Consider the following 25,053-nt stretch of genomic DNA (forward strand, 5'->3'; position numbering starts at 1 on the left):
CATTTGCACTCCTTTGTCTTTAGGCTTTCTCAGAGAGAAATGTTGAGCCAGACTACCCAAGATATGTAGCTACTGAAGGATTCAGTGGGACTTCTCTTCATGCCAAGGTTCATATGAACTTAGAATTTGTCTCTGGTTAAAGTACAAGATGGCAAATTCACCACTTACTGCTGATCCAGGGATGCTTGTGTACCACGCAGTTCAACCCCACGCCCAACTACCATAATGAATTCAGACTGGAAGGCTCGGGCCTCTGAGAAAGAGTCCAACAACTTTATGACCTCTGCAGTGTCCCACCGTGGTATTTCACCAGCCTGGAACACAAAGGCACTTTCAGAAGTGTTTGCAAGTTCAAATTCTAATGACACTTTTCAGTGTCTGAAAGCAGAGTTGATTTTGATAAGTTGATGTGAAGTTCCCACACATCAGTGGTAGCATTGCCAGCAGAGAGGACTCTAGCATTCTACTGATATATTTCTACCTTGCCATAAAAATATAGATATTAATATTGTGGATTTTAGCTTTCAAGATACTCTAGAGTATCTTTGCCGTAAAAATATAGATGTTAAAGTTGTGGATTTCTCCAGTTTTTGGGGTACTCTAGAGTAACCCTGGAGTCTCAGGTTCCATGAGTAAGATCTTCCAGTCCACTGAGATTGGGTGAGTGAGAAAAGGAACTGGAGGAGAAAAGAGCCTATTGTGGGTAACTGAGATTGGGTGAGATGAGACTGAAATGGGAATACAGCAACACAGAATGCACCTTCTCTGAAGAGATACCTCGCTAATAGAGCATAGACAAAGTATTGCGGTATGGCAAGGAGGAAAGAGCCACAATGTGGTTGGAAAGATCAAGAAAACTTGTATGAAAAGAAACAATACCTGCAAACTTGAAGCTAAGCATTGAATATTTTTATTGATGATGATTTCACGAAGAAGATGCTTCCTGAGAAGACCAAAAGGGTTAACTGAGACCTAGGAGGAGACAAGAGAAATTAAATGACCTCAGACCATGGCAGATAGGTTTTAAAAAGAGAAATATGGGAGGTGTATATGTTTCAGGGGATCATGGTACAAATCATCTCTGAAGAGTTATACTACTAGGATGTTTCAGAGGGGTCAGCACCAGAAAGAACAACTGACTTCTTGGATTTGACCAAATCCTAAGAAATACATAATGGATTTGTCACTTTTGGAGTTTTCTCTAACTTGTTAACTCCCTTGGAAAAGGCCTAAATCTTTAAAGATAAAATAGCCTTTTTACACAAAGAAAAATGAAAGATTCCATTCACAGCAACAAGAAGAAACCTTAGCCAGTTATGTGAATGGTTAGTAGAAAGAAAACTAGAAAATTTGACAAAAATGAGAGAAATATTTAAAAAGTTGAATAAATAAACATACCATTCTCTGAATAGAAGGATCATTAAATTGTCAGTTCCTCTCAATTTGTGAGCCATTTGGGGGAACAAAAAAAAAAAATTACACCTTCTCCTCTTGATTGTAATCCAGCCTAGGAAAATAATTGTAAATGCAGAGAAAGAGATTAGAGTCTGACTGAAAATAGAGGCATTATTATACTATTTTGAGTGCTTCTCATATCAGTGAAAATTAAAGCTTTTTCCTCTTTAAATTTTATAACAAAAATTTTTCAATAACTTAGTAACTTAGTCATTAAATCAATAATATATTTCAACAAATATATGTCAAAGCGCAATTCTAGTTTCTGGGACTACAACCATGAAAGAAAATCTCTGCCTTTGGGAGGTTATAATCTAGAGAAGAAAAACATACAAACATAGGTCTATTATACAGCAGGCTGGACTGTGTTAAATGCTCTGGAGGACTTGAGTGCAGGGGAGAGGATGGGGCGGGGTGGGGTGCTGTTGTCAGTGGGGTGGTCACACAAGGCCTCACTGTACCTGAAGTGTTGTGACCAGGACCTGTGGCTATCTGGAAGAAAATTCCAGATGGAAACAGACAAATGCTGAGTGCCTGAAGACTGCAGGGTGGTGGAAGCTGAATGAGGGAGGGGGTGACTAGTAAAAGCGCTATTGTTTCTAACAAACTAACAGAGGAACAGAAAACTAAATACCACTTGTTCTCACTTATAAGCAGGAGCTAAATGATGACAACACATGGACACATAGAGGGGAGCCACACACACTGGGGCCCACCAGAGGGTGGAGGGTGGGAGAAGAGAGAGGATCAGGGAAAATAACTAAGCTCAATACCTGGGTGAGGAAATAATCTGCATGTCAAACCCCCATGACACAAGTTTACCTACGTAACAAACCTGCACATGTACTCCTAAACTTAAAAGTTGGAGGAAAAAAAAAAAGGCACTAGCGAGCTGGCCTTCGGAGACAGGGCTGGGGCAGAACACCCAGGGCCATGTGGCAATTGTAAAGACTCTCAATTTTTCTCCAAGTCTCTGGAGGGTTGAGCCAAGGAGTCATGATCTGACTTCTAAAAGGACTGCTCTGGGAGCTCTGTTGAGAATAGTATATACAGGGGACAGGGAGGAGGCCAGGGGACCCCTAGCAGGCTGTCGTAGCACTCCAGACAGAAGATCATGGGGGCCTAGGCAAGCATGGAAGGGCATGAAGTGGGTAGATTCTGGATTTGGGGTGGGGAGAGGATTTGCTCTAAGAATCTTTTTTTTTTTTTTCATTTAAATGTTTTTGTTATGGTAGAACATACGTAATATAATATTTATCATTTTAAGTGTAAATTCAATGGCATTAAGCGTATTCACATTGTTGTGCAACCATCACCACTGTCCTGTGCAACCATCACCACCATCTCTAGAACTTTTTCATCTTTCCCTACTGAAACCTCATACTTGTTCAACAATCCCCATTCTCCTTTTCCCTTAACCCCCGGCAGTCACCACTGGGCTTGCTGTTTCTGAATTTGGCTATTCCAGGCACTGCATCTAAGTAGAATCACACTTTTGTCCTTTTATGTCTGGTTTATTTTATTTGGCAAAATGTCTTCAGGGTTCATCCATGTTGTAAAGTGGGCCAGAATTGCATGTCTTTGAAAGCTGAATAGTATTCCATTGTATGGATATGCCACATTTTCCTTGTCCACTCATCTGTTGATGTTGTTTCCACCCTTTGGCTGTAGTGAACGGTGCTGCTATAAACATTGGTGTATGGATTTTTTTTAAGTCAAGCCAAATAAGATTTGCTAGTAAATTGAATGCGCAGTTTCAAAGAAAAGGGGAAACAAAGATGACTTGAGTATTTTGGCCAGAGCAGCCAGAAGGATAAAGTTTGTATTTGCCTAGAGGAGCAAGACGGGGATTTTATATTCTGCTTCTTTTTCTTTAACTTAGCAAAGTGTTCATACTGTGTAGTTAATTAAAATCTTTGTTAATGCTGGTACTTCCTTCTCTTCCTGCCTGTTCTACAGCTCTTCCTCACCTCCCCACAACCACAAAAAAAAAAAAAAAAAAAAAAAACACTTTTATTTCCAGGTATCATACCTTTCTTGGATTCTTTGAAATACTTCTGATGATTTAGACTGGGAGGTGGGGATAGTTTAACATATTTAGCTTTTAATGCACACCCCTCAACCTTTAACAGAAAAGGCAACCTACATTGGAAAAGGATAGTCATGGAGCTGAATCAACTCCTCTCCCCAAAATACATAATTATCTGGCAATAACTCCCCCTAGAATAACTATGTCAGAACACAAGAAAACCAAGCAAACCATAACCACCACATCTCAAGAACAGGGTCCCCAGGCTCTGTTTTTCATAGTTTCTACAACACTAGATTGTGAGAATGTATTTATCCAGCAATTATTTATTGAACATCTGCTTGGTGATTAAGCACTTGGATCGTGAGAATTAAGAGAGTGTATAGTCTAACAAGAAGATGAATGAGCAACTAGAAAATGGGTGATAGGTGCCAACATAACGGACACCCAAGTAGTGTCCTCTGAGTCTAAGAAAGGAAAATTGAAGGGCGAGTAGGCATCACAGGTGCAAAGGCCTGAGGACAAGAGTGAGCATGGGCGCTTTCCAGGAACCGAAACATGTGTAGCAAGAGATGGGCCTGGCCTGAGGAAAGCAATCAAAAGTCAGATAGGAAAGGTCTTGAAATTGTATTAAAGATTTTGTATTCTATTCTGAGGACATTCTGAAGCCACGGAAAGGGTTTAATCCAGGAACTGCTAACATCGAATTTGCCTTTTGGAAATAGCTCTCTGGCTGCAGTGTGAACAGCTAGAAGCAGCGTACTTCTGAAGTCAGTACAGCTAGGAGGACAGGCAAATTTTTTGGACTGGGATGAGCAAAGTTGGCCAGAGATGGATGAATCTGAAGATGCTAAAGCACAACAGAACCCGGTGAAATATTGGACATAGGGTAAAAAGCCAATTCAGGAATAGGGCCCAGGTTTCTGTCTTGGGCAGCCAGGGATGACGCCATTCCCTGAATAGCTTGTACCAAGGAAGAGCAGCCTTTGGAGGGAAGACAGTGTGTGTTGAGTGTGGGTTGGGTGAGGTTTGAGGTGCCTGTGTTACCCACAAGTTAGGAGCTCAATAGTCTAGCCTGTGCTTCAAGTTCAGGTGAGAAATCTAAGCCACAGGTGATTAGTGGCTGGTTTCCATATGAATGATGATACAAACTGCAAACCCTTCCAGGGAGGGTGTTTGTATGCTAACAGAAGGCTCCTGGGAGAATACCAGGGTAGTTTACCTTTCCCTCCAGGACTCTATCAGTCTTCTGATAATTACAATCTGTGAACAGCATCTTCACAGCTTGGATAACATTCTGACCGAGGGATGCACATTTGCCTAATGAGCCACATAGTGCCCTGTTAGCTTTAACTAGTATTTTGTTATTTATAACAACCCACAACGAACATTTGCATTCCCCAAAATTAGTTGTGTGGGATGTTTGTAAGAAGGATGTAGGGGAAAGTGTTCCATAATCAATCAATACCTTTAGGAAACCTGGGTTTAGAAAACTATTCAGTAGGGTGCTTTACTCTGACGTCTTGAAGCCTCATGCTGCTCTGCGCTGTGACTCCCCAAGAGGATGCTGCTGTGGTTTCTTTTCACCTTTACTAAATCTCTGGCAATGGGCCCTTTTCAGGGGATGCTTTCAGGACTAGCAACCACAGGACAGTTTTTTCACGGGATACTGATAAGCAAAAGCTGGACTTCATTTTAACACATAGTTCAGAAATTGAATTATCGAATTAAAAGGAATAAATGTTTGTGGTGTTGGTGCACATTGCCAAATACCTTTTCCAAAGGCTAGTTCATTGCTGGTGGGAATATAAATTGCTACAAATACCTGTTCCACCATAACACCTCTCACTCCACCAAACTGATGGTGAATTTTTAAAATCTGATCTAATTTGTCAGTGTTTCTCTAGGACTGCAGAGTGGCTTAACACTTTTCCATGTTATTGATTACTTGCTGCTGCTTTTATGAATACCTTTCCAGGTTTCTTGCCTATCTCTTGAGATTGCAGCTATTCTTAAGATAAATGGGCTATTTTTCTGATCAGATATTAACCCAGAATTTCATGTATTTGTAGTAGTCATTCTCCCAGTTTTTTATTGTTTACTTTTTTAGTTATGTTTCTTTGAACTTGTGGAAGTTCTATGTTTTCGTCAATCAGTTCTTTAAAGCATCCTTTCATAGTTTTTTTCACTGTTTTTAAGCTTTGAAAGCCTTTTATATAAAGCTTTGTCCAGACACTTAATAAATAATCACTTATTGGTTTTTTGTTGTTGTTTCCAACGTTAATGCAACTACTCTGGAAGTTATTCATTTCTCTTACTGCGCTCCCCTCCAAAAAAATGTTTCGAAGCACTGTTTTCTGAATAATTTTCCCTTCCAAAATTAATATATTATGCCAGCGTAGCCAATAATTTCTATAACAAAATTATTTTTCTCCATTTCCTAAATTGGCAAATTGAGATGAATGACACTTTATTAGGGATCTCTTACTTTGGCCCATGTTTCATCATTGCATTTTAAAAATAGGAGATAAGACAAGCATATGTTGTGATATTATTGGGATGAAAACATAAAATTTATAAATTGATTTACAGTTAATTGGATATTGTCATAAACATTTTCTTCCGTGAAGCTCATGGGACAGATCACTGGAAAGAACAAGAGACTAGAGCATGTAAAGAAATTTGACAATTGAAATGAAGAAAGTTTGTTAATCATCAATGTTATGCAGCCACTTTACAAACACTATTGAGTTTAATTCCTACAATTCACTGTACAGCTGAGGAAACTGAGACTGAGAAGTTTCTTCTCGAGTGTCTGATTAGCTGGGAAGGGCTGTGCCGGGACCACTTCCAGGCCTTATCACCAGACCTGCTCCAACTGGGGTCCGTGGACACAGTCTCAGAGTTTGGCAAAGGGCCTTCTGTTTTGGTGTCTATACATTTCCATGAGTAAGAGTCACAGCATGCCACTCTGATATTAATAGTGTAAACACATAGAGGTAGACTGAAGGATCATGCTGTTAGTTTGTAGGCAGGTGGCACACTTCAATTCTCTCTCCTATGAGACTGAACTTGGGCACATTGAAGGTGAAGAAGGGTTTCTGTCTGGTGTGGGGACATAGGTGCTAACAGATCATGCCGTTGTGGGTCAGAAGGTAAACCCCTCTTATCGGTCATGTCCCTTGACGGCCAAATGCACATAAACTCGTGTTTTCTCAAACGTTTGTTTCCTGGAAGTTCACATAGAAATTTCAGAACAATTCCTCTTCTGCAAGTTGCGTTTTCAGGCAGCGCTGGTTTATTTTTGAAGCCCCAGTGGTTTGATTTTGAGCCGGCATCACTCTGCAGAGACAAGCAGTTGCTTGTTCCCCACACATGGCCTGTGCCCTCCTGTTACCAGCTTTGCAGCTTCCTCAGCTGATCCCTCCTCAAGGCCCCCGGGAGCCACTTTTGTGGCAGATTCCATTTGGTTTCACAGCGCCTCGAGAAGGGGCAGTGGGGGCCACTTGGCCTGGTGCACGAGTCTCCCACATTAGGAGAAATTTGCAAACCGCTCTCGGAGGGAACCGGAGCTCGCCCCGAACAGGCTGCTCCTGTTCGGAGCAATCCACCATTGTCTCAGGATCCCTTCGCCTTTTCCCAGCTGACCTGCCTGCGAGTGGAGAAATGTGAAAAGTTAGAGACAAAACTGGTTTCTTCAGAGTGAGGGGGAGCTTTCTTATACAGAAAGGAAGGAAATACCTCTGTGGGATTTTATTTTTCCCCCCTCTTCATCCAAAAAATACAAAGACACTCTCTGTCTTTAATGCGAATGTCGGCTTTAAATCTTTTAGGTTTGGATTAACTCTGAAAAAGAAAAAAAAACTGACAGGCTTTCAGATATGACGCAGAAAAACTTTTTTCCCCTCAATTCATGTTGTTCATTTGTAATGCCAAAGGCTGGTAGACTGAATGGTGGGGCGCCAGTCACTCCTCCATTCATCGTTAGCATCACAATGGTCAGAATTAGCAGCCTTGAATCTCCACCACTTTTGCCTTTTCCATTGGTGGACATTTAATACAAGGTGGCGAAGGCAAGAATAAATCCTCCTTCTCTTGCCCCCCCCCCCACCAAATTAAAATATATTAAAATTAAGCCAAGTAAATGTGGTATTTTGAGTTACATGCCTTGGAATTCTTACCTTACCTTCCTCCCCAGAAGGAGAAAGAAGTTGGTTTTTTACAGTTGTTACCTTACTAGAAAGCTTCTTTCAATCTAAAGAAAATCCACTGACTTGATAGACATTTCCTATTACACAGTTATTGTTGGTTTTCACCATTGAGGATGTTGGCAAACATGTCAAAGATCATGTTTTGCTTATTAAATAAAGTGACTTTTATGTGAATATTTTTCATCTTGTTGGTGTCTCGAATATTGGTGCTATTTCACTGAACCCATGTGGCAAAACTTATTTTCTGGAATTTTTTGTAACAGCATGTTTTTATTTTAAAAGTGTTCAGAGCTATTCACTTCTACATAGCGAAAAATCTTAGCATCCCTGAACCTGCGATCTGTATCGATAAGTTCGTGTCAATGCAGAAAAAATTTAAACAGCGGTTCCTAGCCCTTAATCGAGAGTTCAAATGAATAAGTAATCTGAAATATAATTTAAAATTAGAAATCTTTGTTTGATAAGGACTGATTGATTAGGACTATTTATGTGTAATTATGAAATTGCCGAGAATGATTAAACTCTGGGTTATTTTTAATTCCTGAACCACACCTGATTCTTTTTAATTTTGCATGATTTTAGTAGAATCTAAATGTGCATGCGTTAGTTGGCTACTTTTTAATGGAATTAGAACAATACCTATATGGATTTAAATAGGTACTGAAAATTTCCTCTTGATAAAAAGATTAAAAGAAGTGAAACCAAAATATTTCTTTTGCTTTTATTGTATAATACTATTCCTTTTAAGTTCTGTGTAATCTAATTATATTACAAAGATATTTTTATTATAATTGCAAATAAATAATAGAATTTATTACTTTTTAAATTACAGAATCTTTTTTGCAACCCAAAAGGCTCTAATACAGCAATTTGATATTTATTATAAAGAAATTATTAAAATTATTTTTAATACACTTTTATTTGGCTTTTACATACAAGATATTTGGTTTGATTTTAGCAATAACAGGTATGCACCAATACCAGTTATATAAATCACTGAACAAAAATTAAGATTATTACTACCTAATGTTAGCCAAAAATAATCAAATCGTTGTTTTTGTAGGTATCTTAATTTGATTATACAGTAGTCATGATTTATCTGGATAATTTTTAATATCCTATAATTTTACAAAAGTAATTTTCATTTGCCAGAAATAGTAAATTTAGTTTCTAATTATGATTTATTTTACACCATATATTATTATAAGAGAATTTAATCCAGAGTATATTTTAAATTTGCTCAAAGATTTATTTTTATATTCTAAGTTAATAAGTTCGAATTCAGAGTTGTTTACTCTCTTACAGAATGATATTCTTAAAATTGTTTTACTTAAAATTACATAAAAACTAAACACAAATCATGTATTTTTTGGTTTTAAAGTAATGTTTTTTCTGACGATTTACACAGGCAGCCATGTTGTTCAGTTCTGGAGTCTTTTGGATGGGCTTGTTATTCATCCCTGTGGCATCTCTGCTCCTTGATGTGGTGTACAAGGTGTAAGTATATACTCGGTTATATACGGAGAGATATAGATGCATATTCATCCTCAGATTTCTCTCTTCGTAACATCAACTCAAGCGTGGAGAGCTTGCAGGATAGGGACTGGTAATATTACTTAATTTTAAATAAGGAAGGGGTGATTCAGGAACTAGAAAACTAGTTTAAAAGACAAAATGAGTAGTAAAGCGGGTAGTTTCAGTTAACAGAGAAAAGTAAATGGCACTGGAGGAAATTACATGGGGGAGTATGTTTTTTAGAAACAGCCCCAAAACTCATATAAAAGTAAAAGAAAAATTGTACTCTTTCCAAAAACATTTTTTATTATAAAAAGAAATGTTTTGCTTGCCTGATTCCAAACATATATAAAATATAAAATGAAAGAAAAGAAAACCTTACTAATTTTTTTCAAGGGTTATAAATTTTAAAATCTTATCTCTTTCCACAAAAAAGATAGCATTTAATTTAATTACATGGCATTTATTTAAATTACTATGGGAGTTTCAATATTGTAAACCTAAACCATCATTTATTTTAAAACTATAATTTCTGTATTCTCAAAATTATGGTAATTTTTAAGATTCTGTTGAAAAACTGCTTATACTCTTGTTACTGTTGTACTTTGTCAACAGCGTGATAATAAGCCAGACATCTAGTTTTGTAAAGTCTTCACAGGAGTATTTCCATGCAAATCCCTTTTTTTTTTCTTTTTGCAGTATCAAGAGGACTGCTTTTAAAACATTAGTCGATGAAGTTCAGGAGCTGGAGGCAAAATCTCAAGACCCAGGAGCAGTTGTACTTGGAAAAAGGTAAAATACACAGTGAATATATTCTTTTCCAAATGAACTTTAAATTTATCTTGTACTAGTGGTTGGAAATAAGTGATAAGACTTGTATTTGTCAACATCAAGCTGGCAGTGTCATTGACAGGTTTGGGAGTCAGAGACATGTGGATTTAAATCTGTCGCTTTCTAAACTGTGTGCCCTTGGCCACGTTGCTTAATCCTACTGAGCCTCAATTTCCTCATCAATAAAATGGGGGCAATAATACCTACCTCATGGTTAGTTGTAAGAGTTGAATAAAGTATTATAAAGAACTTAGCATAGTGCAAAGTCTTTAATGAGCATTATATAAATGGCAGTTACAAACATTATTGTATTATTAAACTGCAAGAGAAGAAAAAGACTTTTAGCTTGAAATAGTATCCATAATAAAATAGTATGTAATCGGCCAGGCGTGGTGGCTCACACTTGTAATCCCAGCACTTTAGGAGGCCAAGGTGGGCAGATCACAAGGTCAGGAGTTCGAGACCAGCCTGACCAACACTGTGAAATTCTGTCTCTACTGAGAATACAAAAACTAGCCAGGCATGGTGACGGGTGCTTGTAATCCCAGCTACTCAGGAGGCTGAGGCAAGAGAATAGCTTGAACCCGGGAGGCAGAGGTTGTAGTAAGCCGAGATCAAGCCACTGCACTCCAGCCTGGGCAACAGAGCGAGACTCCATCTCAAAAAAAAAAAATAGTATGTAATCAAAATCATAGTTTGATATAAGGCAAATTACCTTTTATAATCGCATTTGTGGTTCAGTAGTTATTAGGAACTGACCTAGATGTATATCATATATGAAGTGAATTATGTATCCCAAGTTCTCTTCCTTACAACCACCCCCTCCAAAAAAAAAGGAAAGTTAGAAAGCTAATCAAATCCACTAAATTCACAAAGCATCGTAAGAAAGAAATTATAATTAGTTGCAGTCTATAATAAAAGACAATTATTAAGATAGTAGCAGGAATTTATTTTTTTCTTCATTTTTATCATACTAAAGTGAGCTGAAGTTTTGGCTAAACTATAGGAAATGTTTTACCCTAGTATATGTCACCTTAATCATGATTCACTGTTGTTATTCATTTTGACACAATGGAGTAGGTGTCAGAACTCAGTGAGACCCTGGCTTCCAGCTCTCTCGCTCTCATTATGCTGAAGGAACACATCCCACACCAGTGTGTGCCACTTTTTTGAAAATAATAACACTGACCTTTGTTGAGCGCTCACTTCGTGCCAGGTGCTTCCCTTGCATTTTACGTGTACTATCTCACTGAATCCCAGTAACAACCCTATACAGATCCATCATCTCCATTTTTTTCCAGATGAGGAAACTGGGGCTTCGAGAGGTGAAGTTCCCAAAGCTATTAGTGACAGATCTGGGCCTGGAGTCCATGCCAGCTGATCCCAGAGCTCCTGCTCTGAACCATTCACAGTTCTGCCTCCTTTTGCTATTTGTTCAAAAATATAATAGAGCTGCAAAAAACAGCCTACTACTAACTTGACAAAGTACTTAATCTCTGACTCAGCATCCCAGTGTACAGGATGGGAATGATAATACCTACTTTCAGGGTTGTGTCCTCCTCCCTCCACCTTTTTCTTCATCTACAAATTTGAGTCACAGGATTCCTCATAGGAACGTACCTGCAGTTTGTCAGTAAATTCAGCTAGTAAATTAATTATGTCAGTTCTCTCTCTAGCGATAAAAAGAATATAGTAAGAGTTCTGGCCAGGCGCAGTGGCTCACGCCTGTAATCCCAGCACTTTAGGAGGCCGAGGCAGCGGATCACAAGGTCAGGAGATCGAGACCATCCTGGCTAACACAGTGAAACCCCATCTCTACTGAAAATACCAAAAATTAGCCGGGCGTGGTGGCAGGCGCCTGTAGTCCCAGCTACTCGGGAGGCTGAGGCAGGAGAATGGCGTGAATCCTGGAGGCGGAGCTTGCAGTGAGCCGAGATCGCGCCACTGCACTCCAGCCTGGGCGACAGAGCGAGACTCCGTCTCAAAAAAAAAAAAGAAAAAAAGAGTTCTAGCTCATGAAATTGTGAATAAAACAATGTATTCGTAATTATTAGGGAAAGGCCCCTGTTAATACTGTTACTATCCTTAGTAGTAAATTTCTAGATTTGTAAGTGTGTTAATAAAATCACATTAAGCCCTTCCACGTGATACTTAGTTTGCCTTTTTGTTGTCTACCAATGACTTCAATTCATAAATCAGGCCAATGTAATTACCCCCAGGTCCTAAACATTCAGTGAATCTGTAATATATGTAGCTCCTTCCGATAAATAAAATAAGCCAGAGAGCCCAAAAAGGAAAGAAGTAAATTCCAGCATAAATGACCACCAACTTCTCCATAGGAAATGCATCAGATAAATTCCCTGCTGCTGCCTCGTCATTTGCCTAAAATAGCTATTTAGTTTTCCCTAAGAACTCAGGAATGTGTTAGCTATCAGCTGAATACCAGACAAAAAACCCTGGACCAGCATGTACTCTATGTTGCCATTGCCGCCCACTGGTGATCAGAAGGTTAATGATCAGTGTAACCATAGTGGCTTCCTGCTTGATGGCGGGTGCCTGGAAGAGGGAGGCAAGGGAAAGATCTGTGAAAGGAGAAAAATAGCAACTGGATGGAAACATCTTCATGCTTAAAGTAATGGCACTCTAAGGTTAAAAATTGTTGGGTTGATTTTACCCCCTGGATTATTTTCGGAATCTTGGAGAATGAGATCGATTTCAGATTTCAAAAATTAGCAATCTTTTTTTTTTTTTTTTTTTTTTGAGACGGAGTCTCATACTGTCACCTGGGCTGGAGTGCAATGGCACGATCTCGGCTCACTGCAACCTCTGCCTCCCAGATTCACGCCATTCTCCTGCCTCAGCCTCCCTACTAGCTGGGATTACAGGCACACACCATTACAGCCGGCTAATTTTTTGTGTTTTTAGTAGAGACGGGGTTTCACTATGTTGGCCAGACCAGTCTCGAACTCCTGACCTTGTGATCCACCCGCCTCAGCCTCCCAAAGTGCTGGGATTACAGGCGTGGGCCACTGCACCCAGCCAAAAGTTAGCAAATTTTATATCTACATTATCAAAAGGGAAGAAATTGTGATTCTTGTGAATTCTAATGATACCAGACTTTCTTTGGTTCCAAAACACCATGTTATTTTATATCTCCCAGTCTTTACATTTGCTTTTCCCCTGTTTGGGAGCCAGTACCCTTCTTACAGACTAGGCACTCCAGTTCCCAGCTTTCCAAACCCAATGTAGATTCAATTTTTTCAGCTGTTTACATACACAATATATAATTCCTAGCCTACTGTCCCTGTACTTTTATGCTGTTTATACTCTGTATAAACTTCTGTTGGTACACTGATCGCATTGCATTATAAAGTATTAGTTTACTCTATGTATGTTTTTATTTTCCCCCTACTAGATTGAGCTTCTAGAGAGGCTCATGGCTTAGTCATAGCTGCAACCCAACACCTGGTACAGCACCAGGAACTTAGTAGCACTCAATAAATACTTGTTGAGTGGATGAACGGAATAGTTAAGAGAATAAACTAAAGAATGGATGAAAGAAAGAGTGGGCGAGAGGACTGCTGAGTAGGAGAAAGGATTGTTGAATTGATGGTTGGCCTGTGATTTGTGAAACAGAAATCTGATTCATAAAAACATAGAATTGTATAATTTGTACTTCCCAAACTAGGTAATATCCAAAGCAACCATCATTTACTTTTTTGTCATACAATGATACAGTTCTTAGGAAAGATCTTGTGAGTTGATCATCCCCAATTTTTTTAATCTTCAGTAAGTATGACTGTTAAACTCAAGTTGTGTATAAAATGCAAATGTCAGAAAAACAAGTTGTAAGCACTTAAGGAAGATTAATATTTACAATAATTTGTCATCTTTGTTCATTTTCAAAAAAAAATCTTGATTAAAACAGCCATTTTTAGTAGAAATAGTATGCCACCTACCATTATTACCCTGCAAATTAGATTCATTTTATTACATTTTAGGGGAAAAATATGTTTAATCAATCTAAGTATGTTCTAAATACGCATGCTTTTGAGCCATGGGTTATGGTAGAAATAAATGCAAGTCTACAATGGTGAGAGAATAACCTAAACCTTACTCCTGAAGGTTTAAAATAACCCAAACCTTGCTGCCTCATGACCGCTACCAGAGTCCATGTAAGGAGCTGAGTTCTTAAGAACTGAAGAAAAACTGTCCACTGGAGAAAAATAAAATGGAAATTGTACTTTAAAAAAAAAAAAAAACCCAAATCTTAGTCCTGAACATTTAAACCTTATCCAAAAGTTTACAGTAAGAAATTATGGACACTGTGGGCTCATTGGAGGCAGGACAGTTATTTTTGGATATCATTGGAGTATGTGTGAAGCAATACATTTCATAGGCAAATATAATAATGAGACTCATAATTCTTTGATATTTCTCACTGTAGACATTAGCCAGCATATCATCACTGGCCATTACTAAATAGAATTTTAGCCTCGGGTCTTCAGGTCAGTCCTCACTGGTTTGCCTGGCACTACCGTTTGGCCATTGTTTACAGCTTTTGCATGCAGGGAGAGTAGGGAATGTGAGGTGTCAGAGAACTCGGTGGTGTAGATGGTGACAGTGCTCTCTAACCTTTCTGATGTATTGTTCATCTTAATGAAAAGCAGTTTTAACGTTGCTCCAGAACTAGTAGAAAGGAGATTTTATTTCTCAGTGTTCACACTTGATTTTATATCAGTATGACTTAAATACTTTGGTGGGGATTGAGGACACAGGGATCTGTCAAATGTTTCCGCCAGCCTTCTCTCATCACTGTGGTAATGGTTCTGTCCAACATTCAGAAAGAAAAGTGACAGAACACTGAAATGTTTTCAGCTCTGGGGCAGAGATTAGGCCTGTTATATTCATTGTTTCCCCACCACCACAGCTACCCTAGTGTAGGACAGCTATCGCATGCTATACGTTAAACATTCCATGAATGGATAGTTATTTACTTTTTGGAGATTTATTTTAATGAGTCAACCTAAATAGCTTACCAACCCAATATGTAGACAAATGCAAATTTATTTCTCTTCAAGTTTCCCACTGAAAATTCCTTAAGACAACACGTTCCAACACATTCCAGAACCGTGAATTGGTTTTTACCAACACTAACATTTTTTAGTATTTGAAATATTATTTTAAACACGTTATCTTTATATTCACCTCCACCAAATGTTTAAATTGCAACATTTTAGTAGGTTTGGAAATAAGCTAACAATATTTAGTAGTAGTTGTATGATTGTATTAAATAAACTCAAAATTTACATAGCTTGGTATATAAATGAAAGACTATACGAGACTGCGTAAAACTGCTAGTCGAGTTGTGAATAAAATGTGGTTTTAGTGAGAAGGTATCTTTAGTGGTTTTTTTTTTTTTTGTCTTTTCACACTGTGTTAAGCTGTTCCACTAAAACTGAACTTTTAATATATATATTGTGTTAGCATAAATATATTTTATAATGTGCCTTAATAGTAGTATCAGCACCTATAAACATTGATGGCCCAGAATTGCATAAATGTTGAAATGAGTAGTTCCCCAAAGGTGTAAGATAAGACTAGAGAAATACAACTCATCATCACTTATTTCTTTAGCAACCTCCTGTGAATGGCATTTGTATTCTGAAGGAGGGACTCTGTTCTACAGGACTAAAGCAAGAAGTTCAAAATAGCTAAGGAAAAACAAAACAACAAAAATCTAGTCATTTTCTGAGTAAAGAGGTAGAATGAGAACATTATAAACTAAAACCCATGTGCAGCAACACACATCTCACCTTGCACTTATGTTGACTAGAAACCAAGGCATCCAAAATACTCCTTACGAACTACCTTTTGTTTGGTGATGATCTCTGTTCTAGTTGATTTTTTATAATAAATTCTCAAGATCTTGGGGGTAAAGGTGGGAGGGCCCAGCATTTGTTCAGTGCTTCGTAAGTGTCAGTCATTGTGCTGACAGCTCCCTGCATCCTCGCAGTCTACCTGAGAGTTAAGTACTGCCCTCCTGTTGTATAGGAGATGACGGAGAAAGGCTTGCCTGTGGTGACCCAGCTAATAAGCAGCCGACGCAAAATTAAACCAAAGCCCTGCTCCAGAGTCCATGATCTTTCCTGAATAATGTGCTTCTTTCTTAAGAAAGAGACTTTCTTACTGCTTTGTTTTAATGCTGTACGTTAACTTGATATAAAAGAAGAGCTAAGTGAGAGCCTTTATATGGACTATACAAAACGGAATTATGTTACCTTATGTATTTCAGTTGCTGTAATATGAAAGACTAAATTCTCATGTCTGCCTTCTTACCACTTTAATATTGTAATATTAAAGTATTATGCATTTAGGAAGGCCAGCCTGAAACCTGGAAAATGTCTTTTGGGAAGAAGATGCTGCATAATGATACATTATCTAGTCTCCCGTAGTCATTTCGATTTGAAACACCAAAGACTTTCCAGCACACCCCATCCACAAGGCTCTGCTAAGGAAATCAGACCACCTGCTGCTAAAGCTGTAACTTCCTCAAAGCAGTTACATATTTTAGTGTCCCTCAGGGTCCATGGGTCTGTAATGCTAGATCATTTAAAGAGTAGAGTAAGAAAGCAACTCTGTAAAAATGTCCCTTTCTCATTTCTCATGTCTGTTTATTTCAGTGACAGAAACAAGTTTTTACAACTATTTGCAGAACTGCTGGAGTTTTAGATTAATTAGTTTTCTTGCCTTCATGTAGCTAATTTCCAATGACAATAAAATATATCTAATAATACCAGTTAACCTCCCTAGATTTTAAAATATATGTGTGGAAGATTACTACAAATGTTAACATTTCTAAATATTTTTTCTTCGGTTTTTGCCTAAATGTTTGCATAATTCATTTACACAATGAGTTCATTTTACAGAGGGTCCTTTTTTTGTATATGATATTGTTTCATTTCAGGGTCTTAGAAAAATTGGCAAAATACAGAACTAACATAACACAGCAATTTAACTAAAGCTTTTATAGTGGGAAAAACACAAGATGGAAATTTTTCAGCTGAATCAGTTCCAGTTATTAAAATTGCATAAACATTTGCTGCAACACATATGGATTACTTATTTGTTTCTCATGCCTATTATGTTCTTTAATATCAAAACAAAATTTTATAAATCAAACAATGAAGAAATGGCATGATTTGGAAGATGGATGATGTCTATAAGTACATTTCAGAATTATTACTCAACTTCATATATTCAACAAATATTTGAGTTTCTACTGTGTGAGACACTGTTTTATGTGAAGTTGGGGGAGAAGATGCCTTATTTTTCACAGTGTGCTTTTAGAAGTTACATAATTAACTGGATTTGTATCTGAGGAGACAACTATTCTAAACACTCATTGAAAAATACTTTCCTTGTAACTATTTTTTCTGAAAATAGTTTATTTTAAAATAAAATTAAGGAACACATGTCATACCATATTAGTGGTGGTGAATTTTTTCTGGTTAAAAAGTCTATGAAATATCTTCTTTGTATAATGTTAATATTTACTTTAATATTTCTAACTAAAAAATATTTTGCACCAAAACGTGCCAAATATGAAAAAAATAGTAATAATTAATTTTTTTATTCTAAAAATTGCCATGCTTAGAAAATATGTAGTAAGTTTTTAGAAGTGAATAACACTACTGATGTTTTGTATTTTTTTATTTTAATTGTGTTATACTGGCTCTGTGTTGCCATTTGACTTAAATATAACTGAGCTAGGGGGTGGTGAGGAGATCTTACTTTTTACTGGGAGAAGGATTATTGGGGACAAAACTCCTTAGGGAGAAAATGGCCTCAAAAGTCTGTCTAAATACTTGAAATCTCATTTGCTATCTGAGAAAATGTGTAAAAAGAATCGCTAGGCTACGGATTTCTCAAGCAATCTTTTGTTTAAGTCTAACTCTCTTTGGTGGTCCTGTGGGCACACTGGGGTCTCTGCCGAGCTGATAATTCATTTCACACGTTTGCACCTGCTCTGCAGCCTGACCGAGAGGGCGCAACTGCTCAAGAACGTCTTTAAGAAGAACCACGTGAGCTTGTACCGCTCTGAATCCTTGCAACAAAACCTGCTCCGTGAGTATTTGAGTTTCTTATTTTTAAATAAATTCTCTGCCATTCCTGTATTATAGCATTTATACAATATCCTGACTTTAGGGATATTTATTTAAAAATAATGTCTAAAACAAGTTTTGCATATTTGCAACCTGTAAATAACAGAAAATCCATTGGTCAGAACCATTTCACTTTTAACAGAAGAGGGAGTTAATTTTAAAATCTTGCTGTTTCACTTAAAGAAAAACAGTATTTCTACATTCCTTGCTTCCTCAAATCTTTTTCTTTAAAGCCAGTAAATCTTAATTCTTAAAAGCTGCTCCTGTCTTGTTATCTTTTCTGCTTGAATAACTTTGCAAGAGCCTTTCAGCTTTGATACAACACAAGGAAACATATATTTTCCCCTTCCGCAATATTTATGAATATTTAGAGTTGTAAGACATTATTAGATATTGTGCCCTCTTAACATTTCAAGATCTAAAAAAGAATATAAAATGTAAAGCCCTGTAGTAAATGTGTTTGTGTGAGTAATATATCTTTTGTTTCATGTTGTTTCCACATATAATTTATTTTCACTTACATATACTCATGTCTAATGCTTTTGCTCTTTATACTTCAAGAGGCCTTTTCTAAAGATGTGATCCCCTTGGGGGTCATTCCTTATGCCCATGCCATGTCGGGGCATGAGTGAGTTTATTTGTGATGCTGAGAGCCAAGGGGAATGTCCTCTGAAGGAAGGAGACCGCTTGCCACCATTAGCAGCTATTTGTGTTTATCTCCTCCTTCTCACCTTTTTAAATTGACAAACAATAATTGTCTATATTTATGGAGTACAAGGTAATGTTTTGATGTACAATTGGCCCTTTCTGTGGGTTCCACATGTGTGGATTCAACCCGCTGTGAGTCAAATATATTCAAGGGGGAAAAAAAAATTCACAAAGTTCCTAAAAGCAAAACTTGAACTTGCCATGGACGAAATACTACATTGAATCCACTAGAATGCACTGATGTGGGGGCATTGTATTAGGTATTATAAGTAATCTAGAAATGATTTTAAGTCTACGAGAGGATGTGTGTAGGTTATATGCAAATACTGTGCCATTTTATATAAAGGATTTAAGCATCCATGGATTTTGATATTCAAGGGGGTCCCTGAAGCCATTCCCACAGACACCAAGGGACTGTACATGGTGGGATGGTTGAATCAATTACATTATTCACCACCTCACCTACATATCACTTTTCCTTTCCTCTCATCCACCTGACCTATGTGGAAATATGTGAGCCCACCTGACTCAACTCCCTCACCCCCTCCAGAATTGGGGAAGCAAAAATTAGAAGAGTTGGAGTTGACTTACGGGACAGAGGATTTAGGGGAATTGAGGGTGCCTACTCAGTCTTCTAGGGAGAAAAATTCCTAGAATCTAAACTGGCAACCTATGATCATCCCACTCTTTATTTTGAAGTTAAGTCTGTATCTTTTCTAGGCGTTAAAAATCATTGTCTCCATGCTTTTGATGGTGGGAAGGCTGCATTTGTTCCCCAAGCTAGAAAATGAATACCCAAAAGTCAGAATAACAGTGGTTTCCAGTGCCTTTGTGAGAATTTCTGTTTTATCATTAACCTACAGATGGGTATGCGTTCTCTCAAGATGAAAATGGAATCGTTTCACAGTCTGAAGTGATAAGAGCATATGATACCACAAAACAGAGGCCCGATGAATGGTGACGGGTGAGCCTGAAAGGCAGGCTCTGTTACCTCTCTAAGGAGAGCTACCAGGTTGTCACCGCAGCCTGCTAACCGATTCCAGTCTGGTCCATGGAGAGGAAAGGTGGATCTGACATCATCTCGCTGATGGACATTCAGATTCATGTATACTATAGACATAAGCACTGTGCAACTGTACTGTAACACCATCTCTTTTGGATTTTTTTAAGGTATTTGCTAAGTCTTTGTAAACGGAAATTGAAAATGACCTGGTATCTTGCCAGAGTGCTTTCTTAAATGGAGAATAAGTCAGTATTCTTATGCCATTACTCTGGGGCTGTAACTGACTGTCAATTTATTGGCTGTACCACAAGGTAACCAACCATTAAAAAACTCTAAATGGTATTTAGTTAAAGGGACTCTTGATATCCAGACTTAGATTTCAGGATATGCTGAAACAAACCAGCATTCTTAAGGAACTGACTCACCTTCCTGAGCAAAATCTCTAAACGAGGCATTAACAAGCATTTGTGTCAAAAATTGTCTTGATAAGTGTTTGCCAAAGAGGTTCAGTGTTTTTCTAGTTCAGTAGTCATATGCCCAGAAATGTAAGAGAAAGTTTACTTCCAGTTCTGCTGTAAGATCTGCATGCCTGACTTTTCAAATATAAGAGTGATTTACAAAAATGAATATTTCAAGGCATTTGCTACTAAATTCGCTGATGTTGCACCTTTGGCCTTACAAATGCTTCTTTGCTGTTTGTCATGTTTATTTGTTAGAGGACACACGTGTTAATGTGACTCTGTTGTTATGACACTGATTTTTCAAATTGTATGTTTCAGGTATTTCTGATGAAGTTTCATCATCATTTAGATTTTTCTAAAAATCTGGCTAATGCAGTAGATTGAGTGATGTCATTTTGTCTTAAAGTTTTTCCTCTTAAGAAACATATGCTACATATTTACGTGGGATTTCCAAAGCTTCTGTTGCAATATTTGGAATAACATGTCAGATAAATGCATGGGCTTTTGTCCTGTGTTCCAGTTCCCACTAGAGATGCCTGCTGTCTTGTGTAGCACACCCGGTGTTATGGTGACTGCCCCCTATACTGAAGACTGAAAATTATTTCACAGTTCACTCATCAAATAGTTCCCAAAATTCGTCACATGCTGCTTATTGGGACAAACAAGTAGTACATTTTCCCCATTTAAAAAATGCCGATTTTACTCAAGCCCATAACTTTACAGTCAAAGGACACATTCATCATGAGTAGCTTTTGTTAGTAAGTTTTAAAATGTGTGTTCAGTTCAATTATTTTCAGCATTTACAAGACATCTGAAAATGGCTATTTTGCTACCAACAGTAAATGAAGGGGCTGTTTCAAAACCACCACCAGTTTTCTACACTATTTTTTAAATAATACTTTCATTTGAAAAAAAGGAATTAGTTTTCAGATACACTTCGGAGATTGAAGCAAACTATTTGCCTTTTACTCAAAAGCCTGCTTGCCTTTACATGGACTTACCAGCAAAATAGGTAGAACTTTCTCTTTTAAAAAAGTCAACTAGAATTGAGAAGAGGTGATTTTTTTCAGATCGCTTCTTGAGTTTAATAGTTTCACATTCTTTTCACCCTTTTTCTCAATCTAGATTTAGAATTAGGATATATGTCATTTCCTTGTCTGTATTTGTAGCTCCTTAGTTACCAGTATGCCTCTCCATTTTCCACAAGTAAGAGGTTATAACACATATACATAATTCTAACCTTAAGGGAACACACGTTTACATACTTTACTTCCCAAGCCCTTCCTGTTTGGGGTACAGATTAAGAGAGTCATGAATCAACACATCTAGCAAGACCACAGGTGTAAGAGGCTAAGATTGTCTTCAAAATTCTGAAGTCCCAGTCTTTACCTGTCCAATGAATGAATATTCAGAGCAGCTTTTCCTGGGCTTCCCAGTGGTGATAGCTGAGGTCAAACCACAAAAAATAAGAAAGCAAGAGTGAAATGCACCCCTCCAGAGAAACACTTTATAGTGTTTAATTCTGTTAATAGAGAAGAGCTGCTTCTGTTTGCCCTCACTTCATCAGTGGCACCCTTCTGCAGAATTTGAATATAAAAACATTATGGATATAATAGAACTGGATTTTCTGACTTAAAAATGTAAGTTTTATTTTCATCTTGAAACATGGATTGTTTCTGTGGAGCTCTTAAACGTGAGAAGAATACTTATGGTTGATAATGTGTAACATGATCTGAAATGTGACTAAATTGAGCCTCTTTGTCCCATCGTCCTGTTTTTGAATTATTGACATTGTCAGTCTCTTTGCTTCCTGAGTGAGACTTGGGGTTTGAAGGACAGGGAGTGACCTTCTTGGTGAAACTTAAAATATAGCATTGCAGTTGCAGTGACTTTACAGTGTTAGATTAGAGAAAATAGTCTGATTTTTTGAACCTTCCTTAACTGGAAAAAAGTCACATGGTTTTACCAGGATTGAAATAAACAGTCGAAGTGACTTTTAACATGTGTTTTTTTGAAATAAAGTGCACGTACTCTTCAATTAAAAAGTTCCTTATATGGACTCTGGCAAATGCTAACACAGTTGCTTTACAATGTTTACAATTCAGAAAATACGACTTACAATAGAAAATCCTCATTCATTTAGCATTGAAAACTGGAAGTTGCTTCTTTACTGTGGAATAGTACACAGTGGTATTGAGCATGGACTTTCTCAATGTTTTATATATACATGTAAAAATATATTGGTGTCTCACACCCAGAAAGATGTTATATTGTAGAAATTATTAGCAGGAAAACAGTGTTTCTCAGGAACGTTGTAAATTTTAAATGATATATGTACTTCCCATCCTCCCACCTCCACTCTGTGCTCTAATGTGAGACTGCTTCAGCAGTGTTGCTTGGAAAACTTTTTCTAATCAAGTCAGGTGAATGTGTATTCTGCTAAGTAATGTTAGCCATTTACATGAATTGTATGGTCATTAAATGGAATCAGTGATTCCTCTTTAATTTCCAGAGGGGAAATGAATTATGGAAATCAATCAGCATTCTGATCATTAAATTTTATACTTTAATTTTGCCGTTCAGCATTCTAAATATCCAATGTGAAAGTCACATGATAATTTGTTTTGCATTGCGTGCACTGTACAACACTTACAACTTGTCATTTAAAATGTTTTTTCAGGAAATGAATGCTAGTCAGAAAGTAATAGATTGTATTATTCATAGTTTTAAAATTATGACAATGTCATAATTATTACAAAGCTGAATAATCGTGTTTATTTTTGTGCAGTTGCCCTTTGATAGTTCCTGGTTTTAAAACCTATTAAGTGTATAATCTTATAAATAGTCATCTACAAAATTTGTGGAGAAAACGCCCAGCCCATTCACATCACATGGACCAGGAATTCTTTTTGTAAATGACTTAAGGTAACACCATGCAGTTCAGTGCCTAACAAATGCTTTTTAATGATGAACATTTCTATAATGACTCGTAAGATACCATAGTCTGATTTTTCTCACATTAAAATAACTGAAGTCACTTGTGTAACGTAGTTACACTTTGCTGCATTTTAATTAACCTTCAACAGCTATTAAAGTGGAATGTCAGTGAAATTTTGAAGGAAAGGAAATAAATGTTTTCCATATTTCGTCTTGATTTACTTTCTGTATGAGAACAGCTGTGTTTTTGATAGGTTTATGGTTTGCATGAATTCATATTTAAAGTGATCCAGGCCAATGCATGGCTATTGCTGTAAATCTTGATGTTTATTTCTGCCTTGTAAAGTTCTATCATGGCCTACCTGGAATTTAATATTCAGTAGACAAATTAATTGGTCCTCTGCACAAGTTTTTCAATAAGTAGATTATTTTACAAAGAAATTTTAACAAATTTAATTGAATCTTTTGTTTAGCTTGCCTCTAAGAACTTTTCTTAATAAAGCTCCCAAAACTTCTCAGCAAGTAAATCTCCCTTAAGTAGGAAAACTAGATTTCATATTTGCTTACTTTGAATTAACAGCAACTTTCCACAGGTTAATCTGTTCTTGCAAAGATGTGAGCAGAATCGTTAAAAATAATATTTTTATGTTTCATGGTTCTAAATGGAAGCCATAAATGCAGTAAATACTATCTGTTGTTTAACTACTTTACTCGTCATTTTTTACATTTTCAAGTTTATTAAGTTAAAAAAAACAGGGCAGCCTTGGAAGGCAGCTACTACAGAAAACTGCAGTTTTGCGTTAAAGATAAAGTAGTATTTTCAGCTCCCTGAAAAACCATTCCTGCTGAAACTGCTGTAGAAATTGTGAAGCTGCATGAGTGGAGAGTATTGAATCTGTGGTTATAGTAGTTTTCTCAGGTTTGTTTATCTTGATGTTTGATGCACTGTGTTTTATAGTTATTAAAATTGAGTAATATTATTTCTATGCAGTGTTATGTGTCATTGGCCTTTTGTGAATGTGCATGTTTTAAACTGCAAATTTTAAACATTTTGTCCTCTAATTGTTATTAAAAATGAAATAAACTTTACCATTAATTAAAATTGTTGAAGTTTTGATTGCTAGTTCTAGAAATTATATTGCTTTCTAAAACCTTCAAATCCAGCAGTAACTAGTCTGAGAAGGTGTATCCCAGTGATTTATAAAATATCCCTTCATTTTAATCCAGCTAAATCAAACATGAAATGGAGTGTATTAACTCTAGTTTGGTAAGATGGGTAGTTTTTATAATTAGCAGAATTTTTTAATAAAATTACTGTATTTTGTCACTTCAGTACGAAAAGCCTCCCAGGATTGTCCCTGTTGCATATTTAAATCAGCTTGCAAGTAAACAGCTAATTCGTGGTTTCAATGTTTTATGTTGGATGAATTTGTTTTCTAAACCAACTAAACTGTTTTAGGTTCATGAGAAAGTGCTCAAGTTTAGCCAATAACATTTGAAGGCAGTAACCAGAAAATAATAAAATTGAGCACATGAGACGAAAGTATAGACAGCATCGGGAATGAGAACAATCACTTCAGCAAAAATAAGTGTCCTTATTAAAAAGAGAAACAACTGAAGATACAACTAGGTTAATTACTAGAATAGGATTAGTTCTCAAAGAGGCACTAGAGAGGCAATTTGAGGAGTATCTGATTTTATTAGACTGAGGCCATGCGTGCTTAGCTGCCTGGAGCCC

General features: G+C 37.0%; 1 protein-coding gene across 6 annotated transcripts in view; it reads left to right on the forward strand.

The window, feature by feature from the left end:
- The window catches only part of ATP8A1 (ATPase phospholipid transporting 8A1), a 250,631-nt gene extending 226,214 nt beyond the window's left edge, over positions 1-24,417 (forward strand). For 4 of the 6 annotated variants that reach the window (XM_032135949.2, XM_032135950.2, XM_032135948.2 and 1 more), the window contains 4 exons: positions 9,104-9,192; positions 9,910-10,002; positions 18,077-18,168; positions 19,778-24,417. In XM_032135949.2, coding sequence (XP_031991840.1) covers positions 9,104-9,192; positions 9,910-10,002; positions 18,077-18,168; positions 19,778-19,875 — 372 coding nt within the window. In that variant the 3' untranslated portion in view covers positions 19,876-24,417. The remainder of the gene's footprint in view (positions 1-9,103; positions 9,193-9,909; positions 10,003-18,076; positions 18,169-19,777) is intronic. The other 2 variants (XM_058430264.1, XM_032135952.2) reach the window with 1 other exon arrangement.
- Positions 24,418-25,053: the final 636 nt, after the last annotated feature.

Source organism: Hylobates moloch, unplaced genomic scaffold, assembly GCF_009828535.3.
Source record: "Hylobates moloch isolate HMO894 unplaced genomic scaffold, HMol_V3 SCAFFOLD_17, whole genome shotgun sequence".
Classification (NCBI taxonomy): Eukaryota; Metazoa; Chordata; class Mammalia; order Primates; family Hylobatidae; genus Hylobates; species Hylobates moloch.